Below are 11,169 nucleotides of genomic sequence, written 5' to 3' on the forward strand. Positions count from 1 at the left end.
GGCTTAAATGGGCCAAATCACATGAATGTGGATTTATAAGAAATCATACAACCTTTAGACAATAGACAAACAAAATCTGTAAATTGGACAAGCATGATTAAACAGTGAATAACAGGGATTAGCATGTCATAACATCAGCTGCTCTTTAAAATTGTTGCATTATAGACAAACCATCTTGAAAATGTCCAATTTTCCACAAATTTTGTAGTTGGTTAAAAACTTTGCTAGCTTTTACATTCATTATCACAGGCCTGAGTGATAAATAAAGAATTTTGAATCACTTCGCAGGCAGGTGCACTTTAATTCTCTCCAGCAGCGCGGTGGGATCCTGCAGAAAATCTGGAAGACGGTTCCTGTTGATGTAGACAGCCAAGCCCACAGCAGCCGCTGACAGAACGAGAGGCCACTGCAAAGATCTGCCGGCTTTGGGTTCGTCACACGGTCTGGTCTGCAAGGGTTGAGCTACTCTCTCCCACTGGGTGAGGATGGCCTGGCGGGCTCCGGACCACTTTCCCGGCCCTCTGAGGCGATACTGGTATGGGGTGCAGGGACCGAGGAGCACGTTCAGTCCCAGTCTGGGATCGGTCAGCAGCATCCTCTTGATTTTGGGTTGGACCCCCAGCAACTCTGCCAGCTCATCCATGTAGGAGATATAGTCAACCTGAATGGTATGTCTTTGACTGGTGACATATCTGAAAATGAGATTTTAGGTTAAACATACGCAGAACATGAGTTCTTGAGCTTTACAAAGCTAAAATATGTACATTGCAGTGGCGGCTGCTGACTTTTAAAACAGGGGAAGCCCATATTACGCTTGGCTAAAAGCATGTCAACTACATTTGGTGTTGCTAACTGTTTAGCTGCGAGCATAGCCGCCATTTTGACGAAACTACTAGCTAACACAAACAAATGCACAACAGGAATATGATTGACAAAACTTCTAAACAACAAGGATGTGTTTCTTATTTACAGTGTAATATTTACAAAAGTGTATGTGTGTGAGGATGGAAATGGAAACGATGGGAGTGAAACTCCGACAGCACTTTCACAGACAACCAGCCTCTTTGGTATCCGCTTTGGGACTGAAGTTCCCGTGCTTCTCCCCGCTTAAAAATTCGGCTGCCACAGAATCTCTCATGGACAAACACTAACTCCAGTCATCCCGACACAGCCCCTCATATTGACACGCCCACGTCTAATCTACCCCCAGAGACGCCGGGCAGCCTCGGAAGTGATGAGTTTTTGTCGATTTAGCCAATGATGGCCTAGAATTGTAGAAAAAAACTTGACTCTCCCGCCCCCTCCTGAAGCCGGCAGCCCTCGGCTCGGAAGCCCGGCTGTTAGTGGCGGCTTCATAACATGATTTCCTCAGTGAACGGCGGCGATTTCAGAACAAATCACTTCATTAAGCTACAGGACAACATGTTGTAGTTATGAAAGTAAATGCAGTATTGGGCATATCTTGTGTTTTGTGAATAACTGTTTTATCGTCAATTTAACATTGAAGATGTAGCAATTTCACCAGAGAATGGGAGAGGCTGCCCGGCTTCCCGTGATGTCTCTGAATAGCCGTGGCTGGTACATTGGGGAAAATCAAAAAGTCAATTTATTCAGTACCTTTGAGCCATGACCTCCTGCTTGCACTTCACATCTTTCAGCATGGCAGCTGCTGGAGGAAGTTTTATGCAGCCTGGGGAAGAGGATTCAGTGGTTTATTTTTGGTAAACAAAATAATTCTGCAAGGACTAAAGGGATGAGGAAAAACCTCCGTTACCTTTAAAGACTCGTGTGGCCCATCTGGCCTGCATCTCAGAGATGGGCATGATGGCTCCCAGGGGCTGCACTAGACCAATGATAGCAAGTGTGGGGCGCTCCAGCTCTGGAGGGAACACATACTTGTACAGAGATGTTCTGTTCTCAGACACCGAGACGACGTGCGAAGGCAGGAATGGAAAGGAAAACCTGTAGCCAGTGGCAAACACCTGCAAGATAAAGGGAGGCTCGTTTCGGTAGTTTAACACCTGCCCATAGGAGGGTTTCAGTTGACGTCACTTCCGTATTTTCTAAGCGCGCGAACCCAAGTGGTGGGCGACTGGAGCTGGCTCCCATTGAAAACACTGTGTTTTGTCTGCCACTTTTTGCCCAAAATGCCTCAGTTTTGTGCCGTTTTTGGATGTAGCAATCGGTCTAACCGAGAGAAGGGAAAGGGTTACTATCGGGTACCGAAGGTAATCGCCCATAGAGGTGAGAAATGGAAAAAACTCACAGAACAACGCCGCCAAAAGTGGATAGCTAACCTACGTTTACAGACTGGAGGAGCTGAATCTGCAAATGCTCGTGTCTGCGGTGACCACTTCGTCAAACGTATGTGCGAAATCTAACTGTTTAGTAGTAGTGCAGTAAAGTATTATGTTGTTAAACGCCAATCAACAGTAATGTAATACGGGCTACGTTTGGGCTTTGTTTTGAAGGCTGCCCCAGCGCGTTGTTAGCTACTGAGTCAGTGGACTGGGCTCCGACGGTCAAGCTGGGTTACCCAAACACAGAGCTAACACACCGACATCGGTGTTTCATGCGATCTCTGAGAGTGGTTGATCTAAACAAAACAAATTTGTCACGTCGTCACAATCTTCACGTTTCAGTAGTATCCACGAAGTGCTTAAAATGATGGTTTGGAGTAGATTCACCCTGGGGTCATTTGAACCGTGACATCCAGCCAAGTAGCCCACCCAAAGTTTTTCCGATATTGGCTGAACATCAGCTGAGTTACCGAGTTATCCCGAATAGCTTCGTACAAGCGCTAACGGACCCTGGCAGTATCTCCAAAATTACCACACTAAAATCACATGCCATGACACCAAACTTCTACAGTAGTACAAATATGGTCTGTACTCACCAAACGATGCATTTGGAAGTTTGAAAATAGTCCAGGAGTTTATTATTATCAACACAAGCCTGATAGCTTCTCTGCTGCTAAAGCTGCGTCGACGTCACTTCCTTGATCTGGGAGCTTCAATGTAAGATGAGGGTTGATCTACTACTGTAGACAACAAAGCAAGGCTGCTCAATTTCTCCATTGATAAAATAATTTCACAACTCTACAACATAAAAAAAACATGTAGAATATAGCATATACTTTGTTGTCTACAGTAGCAGATCAACCCTCATCTTACTTTGAAGCTCCCAGCTCTCTGAAGTGACTCCCAGCAGCTTTAGCTGCAGAGAAGCTATCAGGCTTGTGTTGTTAATAATAAACTCCTGGACTATTTTCAAACTTCCAAATGCATCGTTTGGTGAGTACAGACCATATTTGTACTACTGTAGAAGTTTGGTGTCATGACATGTGATTTTAGTGTGGTAATTTTGGAGATACTGCCAGGATCCATTAACCCTTGTACGAAGCTATTCGGGATAACTCAGTAACTCAGCTGATGTTCAGCCAAGATCGGAAAAACTTTGGGTGGGCTACATGGCTGGATGTCACGGTTCAAATGACCCCAGGTTGAATCTACTCCGGAGTATCGCTTTAAGTATGTGTCACACTCAATGTATTTCTCAACTAACGCCAAATACCTTTCCCTATGTGCCGGCTCCAAACCACTACAATATTCACTCATCTCCACATTCTCCATGTTGTTGCTATGCTGTAGTCAAGCTTCCTGCCCACCAACTTAAATTTGCGCGCTCCCGTGATGACGTAACTGAAACCCAGCTATTAGAAAGTTGCCTTTCAAAGTGTGGGGAGGAAAAAAAAAAAAAAAGATAGGAATGAGAGTGGGTGAGTTTTTACACACAAATGATCGAACCTACCACCAGGTCAACATCATCCACTACACTCCCATCATCAAACTCAACGCTGGAGCCTTGAAATCTGCGAACGTTTGGCTTCACTTGAATCGTTCCAGAGAGGATGCGGTTTGGAAGCTCATCGTTCACAGTAGGATGTTGGCTAAACAGCCTGCGACAGCAGTGATGCAACGCACAACACTTGTTACACAGACATGTAGATTTTAGGGACAAATCATAAAAGAATATTATGGGATGAACTGAAAAAAAGAATTGCATTAAAAAGGTCCAACTCTTTGGATTACAATGATCTTAATTGTCAATGCTTTCTACAGACTACATCCCACCATAAAGAGTAGATTTAAATAAAACCTGTAAAAACACAGTACCTGTGCTTTGGCTTTAGATTGTAGAGAGCGTGATCAAATCTGTGATTGAGTCGGCTCTCTACAAGGGAGCAAAGAAAGCCAAAGGGAAGTATTTTACGTAGAAAAGCCGTCAGCCTGTTGAACTGCAAATCAAGGGGCACCCCACTCTCCCCAACTCTGTTCAGGACCCAGGCTCCCCTTCGAGTGCTCATGTAAAGCTATGGGAGAGAAAAAAAAGGAATCTTTGTGGCTTTAATGTCAACAGTTAGAATTACAGAGTCACACCTGTCCATTGCAAGTGTCTTTACACTGACCATACTGTTTGATGTTAAAGGAGAATTCCGGCATTTTTACAAACATATCCCATCTGCTGGAGACCCAGGAAAGTTTGCCAAAGGGAAAAACGCGAGAAATTTTCATGCCCGCTGCGCAAAGTTGTCCGATTGCGCTGATTTCCATGAAAGCGGGCTCTATCGGGCAAGCTTTTAACCTTTCCTGAGGCTCTTAATGTGTATCAAAATACTTTTTACCAAATTGGCCGTGGTGTCAGTAGCAATACAATTCAACCCAGGGGCTAACCATACCATTAGCTAGCACAGACATTATACATTTGGAGATTTCAAAAACAGCGCACCTACCTCTCTCAGCTTCCGTGTTCCACAGGCGTGCGCACAAATTAATCGATCGCCGAAGTCATACACCATAGTATTCCAAAATGGTCTTTTTGTCCACCAAAAACGACCCTCGGGAACCGAACTACACATTGCCATGTTTGTTATTGTTTCCTATCGAACAGCTGACTCGTTTCAACACCCATATTCGCCGTGATGTCATGACGTGTCACATGACTGCTGGAAGGAGCGCACCTTATTATTATTATTATTATTATTATTATTATTATTATTATTATTATTCAGCTGCGGGAGATAAGAACCCTCGGGAATTTATTGGAAGCAATTTAGAGATGGATAGTTGGTCAGATTCTGATGTTGGAATGGAAGAGTTTGACGAGTTCGATGGTCGGGGTTATCTTTTTGAACCAGAATACAGATGAAGAGTTGTTGGCACAAGATGCAGCGAGGATGGCTCAAACCGATGATCCAGAAACGGGAGCTGCTGCTCGGTCACGCATTGGGGAGACATGGTGGTGCAGATGTGGACATTGTATTGCACTGACCAGAGGAAGACAGTACTTTGGAATACTATAGTGTATGACTTCGGCGATCGATTAATTTGTGCGCACGCCTGAGGAACACGGAAGCTGAGAAAGGTAGGTGCGCTGTTTTTGAAATCTCAAAATGTATCATGTCTGTGCTAGCTAATGGTATGGTTAGCCCCTGGGTTGAATTGTATTGCTACTGACACCACGGCCAATTCGGTAAAAAGTATTTTGATACACATTAAGAGCCTCAGGAAAGGTTAAACGCTTGCCCGATAGAGCCCGCTTTCATGGAAATCAGCGCAATCGGACAACTTTGCGCAGCGGGCATGAAAATTTCTCGCGTTTTTCTCTTTGGCCAACTTTTCTTGGTCTCCAGCAGATGGGATATGTTTGTAAAAATGCCGGAATTCTCCTTTAATGACTACAGAAGCCCGTGCAGCTTTGTAATGGATGCTGCTGTGATACTGTGAGCAATGCATCATCCATAGGCTATTCAATAAGATGTGAAATCAATTAAGCATGTGGCATGTCCGACCAAACAGACACGCAAGCACTGTATATACATATAGAACATATGGAAATAAGTATCATCTCAGTCCAACCTGCTTGGTGACTCTGCTCAGTTCAGCTGCTATGTCTCCTCCAGAGTTGCCTATTCCAATCACTACAACCTTTTTATTCCTCCACTCCTCGGGAGTTTTGTAGTCTCTGCTGTGGAAATACTGTCCCTTGAAAGTGTCAATGCCTGTGGGAAGTAAGAGAGAATCTTATGAAAACCAGCCCCAGTGTCTCATAACATCTGCCTCTGAAAGACTGATTAAGGAATGCATTAATGCTTTGCTGTGAATAGACGACTAAAACTCAGGTTAAGGACATTAAAACGACAGTGCTTTACACTGTGGGTGTTAGCGCATTGTACTGATACCGTACTGTACAAAGTCACCAAAACAAGCTCAGTAATGCTGAGTCAGTAGTTTGGGTATTAACAGAGCTGGACTCAGTCGGCTGCCCTGGAACATAATAAAGCTTTTACTGCATGCAAGTGTTACCTGGGAAGTCGTGGAGAGGCATGTGGGGGTGACAGTGATGTCCAATGCAGATCATCACAGCGTCAAAGATGTGCTTCTCCCTTTTGCCATCCTTATTCTCCGTTTCAACATCCCACAGGCCTGAATGAGAAAAATCTGACCTCTGCTTCACCTGCAAGACTTTGGTCTGGCGCAGAAAGAGACAGAAAGCATTGAAACCCTCAGCAAAAGCTTTCTTTATCATGCCATTTTAGACACACAGGAGAGTGAAAGGGATTAAAGCCTCACATTGAAGCGTATGCGCTTGGTGAGCTGGAAGCGGTCAGCATACGTCCGAAAGTAGTCCATGATGAGGGAGTTGTGCATGAAGTTTGGGAAGTGCGCAGGGATGGGAAAGTCACTGAAACTCATCATTTCCTTGGAGGTGTTGATGATGACAGAGTGGTAGATGCTGGCCCGATCTGACTCGGTATTCTCCTGAAATGACGGTTAAAAACAAACAAACAAAAAAAAAGCTTTATTGTGACATCTGCAGGGTTGCCAACTCTCACGCACCTGCCGTGACTCTCACTCTTTCAGACTTAGTGTCACGCTCTCACACTTAACAAAGAAATCTCACGCTAGATCATTTTTTCACTCTCGTTCTATCATTTCCGAATGCTTAAACTCATTGGACCACAGCAGAGCGTCTAATCCCTCTCTGATCGTTGATTCGCTGGACACGGCTTGTCATTACGTCAGTCTGCCAAGGCCAAATCTGATTGGTATATTTGTAATTATATTGTATATATTAAGTTATTTTTAAGAGGGACCGTGTACATTGTCATTTTGTACATTTTCTGTTAAATTCTGAATTGATCTATGACTATGGCATGAAACTCTATTAAAAATCTACATATACCATCTAAACCTTTGCATTGAAATGTGTTGAACCAGCCCAGACTAGTTTCTCTCTGTTAAACAACATTTTCTTTTGAAGGGCAGCTGAGGATGTAGGCTATGAATGAGATGTGGATTTAGGATTTGCCATGTCTAACTGGTCACCCTAAAATCGACTAGAATGGAAGAAATTGCATTTAAGAAATGCAAAATTTTCCAGAGGAAGGCCCCACACTCTGAACTATTGCATATTCATAAAATGTATACATGTATCTACATCATATCTACACAGATATATATATCTGTACTGTGGAACAACTTCTGAGATCTGACCCGCTGAAATCTCACTCCAAGGTTTTTGGAAAAGTTGGCAACCCTGCATCCGTCTTCATGCAGGAGCAGTCGGAACCGTACCTGCACACACCCACCTTAAAGTTCCACAGACCACCGATGTCGTCGCTGCTTTCAAAGCAGACGGGGTCCAGCCCCTCATCCAGGCAGCACTTAATGCAGGCCAGCCCAGAACTCCCCCCACCGACAACGGCCACACGACGACGAGACATGCTTCAACTCTGTGAACCAGATGGTCCCAAAAAGCAGAAATCTCACACTCAAGTAAAAGTATAGGTTCCCCTCCAAAATATGACTTTGGTAAAAGTCCAAGTCCCTGACTGAAATGTTACTGGAGTTAAAGTCTTAAAGTATCCGAAACGTCTTGTACTTAAGTATGAGAATTACTGTAAAAATAGATGTACTTAACCCATTGACGCCGCATGTTGCTTAGCGCAACGTTGTTCATTTCTCATTATTTTCAAGACGCATGCAGCATGTAATGCACAATAATTGGTTCAAATACACATGAGGTGGGTGTTTTCGATTAGCCTGTTCTGCAATAGTGCGTTTGGAGCTAATTTGACAGCTCGGCTACAATGGCTGCGGTTAACGAGACATACTGTGACAGCGATGGAAGTGATGTGGAGTTGGCGCGGCCACACCACCCAACTCGAAGTGGAGCCCCGTGTCAAAGCAGGAGATGAAATCTTTCATCGGTCTCTGCCTAACTTTTGGAATAATCAAACTACCAACTCGCCGGGATTACTGGAGGCAGAGCAAGTGGCTGTATCAGACAATTGTAGCCCGAGTGATGGCACGAGATCGTTTCGACATGATCTGGAGGTAATTATTTATTCTTGCGCTGCATTCTGACGACTTCTCATTCTTATTTGAGTGGCGTTGCCCTTATGTCAAAAAAAAGAGAGCCCGGTGCGAATTACTGCAGTATGACAACTATGATGTTTTAGAAGTCGTGTCACTGAAGTTTACAGTATAACTGCACAATGCAAGATGTATTGCAGGTTTTTTTTTATCATTCATTATTATTGCTGATATTATGATTATGATTTAGTTATAGTATAGTAACAGTATAGTAATAGTAGTATAATAAATAGGAGCATTGGGTATTATCCTGAATCATAAAGCAAAACTACATGAACCAAATGTCCAACATTGATTAAAAAAAAAGTAATACAATCCAGCCAGCGAAAATTTTTTTAATTTTTCTTAGGTGTTTTCAATGAATTGTTTTTAGTTAAAAAAACCCTCAGGCATTGAGGACCTTTTCTAAAAACTGGCTTAGGCATTGAGCAGCCTTTTTTGCAGGTGCTTTAGGCGCCAATGGGTTAAGTAATGTAATGAAAAGTATAAGTAAAAAGTAAACAAGGCAAATGCAGTTTGAATGACATTTTTTATATTTTGGTAAACTTTGAAGGTCAAATACACTTAAAATCTGCACACAACCAAGTGCAGGCAACATTTAGACAGAAAATACAAACTTTGTGAACCTTTAAGTGTTTCTTCTTCATGTAAGGTCAGTGCTGAAAATGAGGCGTACATTACACCATTAAGAAAAAAATGAAACAAAAGAGGCTGCTGCTGTTATTGCCATCATTATAAACAAAATTTAAAGAAAAAACTGCAGCTTATCTGGCATCTGAAGAGGAAGAGCTTTTTTTGTAAAACTACCTTAAAACCTAAAAAAGGGGAGTTTCTGTAAGATAGGATTTCCACGTCTTTGGGCAGGCAGAACTAGCCTGGCGACGCCATCCTACGTACTTCCGCCCAAAGATTTTGGCTCCGCACATAGTCTGGCCAAATCCCCCTACCTCGGTTCGCTCAGTGTTTTGCCAATCAGCAAACAGTTGCGAGTGGTGACGCAGAACTCGCGCGCGGAGTCCATTGTAGTCCATATAATTGTAGTTCAACCGCAGCGGAAATAAACATGGCGACGGAAGAACGCTAGAAGCTATCCATGAAGTTGTCTCAACTCTGGAGATCATTACACAATTAAAACGAGAGCAAGAGGAATGCCTCGTCAACTTTGTTAGTGGCAAGGATGTCGAAGCTCTCCTTCCAACTGGCTTTGGGAAAAGTTTGATTTATCAAATGGTACCGGTATAATGAAAGCGGATGTGGGAAGCGTGATTCGCGAGCAAGCATGAACCTCGGCGCATAACCTACGTCCTTTCTAAACATTATGATTGGTTAAGGGAACACCAATGAATTTAAGTTGCTGAGTAAGGTCCCACCCTCCATGGAAACAGATTCCTCTTGGGTTTTTCCAGACTGTTTGACGGAGTCAACAGTCGGCTTTCGCCCAGGCTAAGGCAGAACATGCAGAGGGTCAAAACACTGTTGCGTTTTTTCTCTCTCTCTCTTTTTTGTAACGAGTAACTAAACCGAACAATGAAAATGTATCGGAGTAAAAGTATGCAATTAAGTTCGGAAATATAGTGAAGTAAAAGTGAAAGTTGTCAACAAATTTTAAACTCGAGGAAAGTACAAAGTATTCCAAAATATACTTAAGTACAGTAGTGAAGTATTTTTTCTTCTAAATATACAACACTGCGAAAAAGTCTTTTATTGTGAACAAGAATCCATGCAACGGAGCTAACAGCAACGCCACAATAAAGAATTTCTTCACCTTTATCTGATCGATTAAACCAGATTTTTTTTTTTTTTTTTTCCAACGGCAGACTCATGTAGTTTCACTTGCCCGTCAGCTCTTGATTAACAAGTTCATACGACCCCCACAAACTTAAACAAAAAGCACCCAATCCTTCACCGTACCTTGCTTGATGCCGTACAACGCGCTGAGGCTGCCGGAGCTCCTGTTGTTTGCTGCCTGCACAGGTGCCGGCCACCATCAGAGCCTTTATCTGTGAAAGAGACGCACTTTATCTGTGAAAGAGACGCACTTTATCTGTGAAAGAGACGCACTTTATCTGTGAAAGAGACGCACTTTATCTGTGAAAGAGACGCACTGTAAAGTTCCCGCAAATGATCTGCAGCTGCTCAACTTTTCGGCTCCAAGTAGGAAATGTATGGGGGAAATTTCAGGTCAAAAAAATTAATATAAAAATGAACAAATTAATAAATGTATATATAATTAATATAAATATAAAAATGTGACACACAAATAAATGTATATATGTATATAAATATACATACATTTGTAAATATATTTTTGAGATTTTAAAATAAATATGCTTGACTTTGTGTGTGCAGTCTGGCAGTCTGCATTTGTGGATCCATTTTTTGCTCTCGTGTCCATGGCATAATTTTGACACACTCCTACTGTGCTGCACGATGCACAAGCTAATGCTGCGTGTACACCAAGAGCGACCTACGCTGCCTGGTAGCGCAGGTCGCTGGAGAAGCTTCGCTTGAGAATTTGCTTTGGTAGCTTTGTTCGCTCGTGACGTCACATTTACAATGTTCAATTTTTAAAGGCCCCGCGGCTGTGCAGCACCCCCGCAGAAAAAAACACGAGGAAAGAGAGGGCAGGGACACGAATAAACGTGTTGTTATTTACAATTTGTTATACAAGATATACATCACGTTACAAATGATGTAAAACTACATTAGGTACACCTGAGAAGAGCAGGAA

The 11,169-nt window shown here is 42.9% G+C and overlaps 1 protein-coding gene across 1 annotated transcript; it reads right to left on the reverse strand.

Annotated features, from left to right (window-relative positions):
- Positions 1–277: 277 nt before the first annotated feature.
- Positions 278–7,786, reverse strand: LOC142399956 (flavin-containing monooxygenase 5-like). The gene is made up of 9 exons (XM_075484520.1): positions 7,652–7,786; positions 6,633–6,821; positions 6,366–6,531; positions 5,919–6,061; positions 4,176–4,372; positions 3,811–3,958; positions 1,775–1,982; positions 1,618–1,690; positions 278–692 (listed from the first exon to the last, which is right to left on the reverse strand). The coding sequence occupies exons 1-9, from the start codon at positions 7,784–7,786 to the stop codon at positions 278–280; spliced, it is 1,674 nt and encodes a 557-aa protein (XP_075340635.1).
- Between the last annotated feature and the right edge of the window lie 3,383 nt (positions 7,787–11,169).

The sequence above is a fragment of the Odontesthes bonariensis genome, chromosome 15, assembly GCF_027942865.1.
Source record: "Odontesthes bonariensis isolate fOdoBon6 chromosome 15, fOdoBon6.hap1, whole genome shotgun sequence".
In the NCBI taxonomy this organism is placed as follows: domain Eukaryota; kingdom Metazoa; phylum Chordata; class Actinopteri; order Atheriniformes; family Atherinopsidae; genus Odontesthes; species Odontesthes bonariensis.

Coding starts and splice junctions, on each gene's coding strand:
- LOC142399956 (XM_075484520.1), bottom strand. CDS start 7,786: ATGTCTCGTCGTCGTGTGGCCGTTGTCGGTGGGGGGAGTTCTGGGCTG. Junction 6,822..7,651: donor GTGGTCTGTGGAACTTTAAG/GTGGGTGTGTGC, acceptor CCGTCATTTCAG/GAGAATACCGAGTCAGATCG. Junction 6,532..6,632: donor CCAAGCGCATACGCTTCAAT/GTGAGGCTTTAA, acceptor TTTCTGCGCCAG/ACCAAAGTCTTGCAGGTGAA.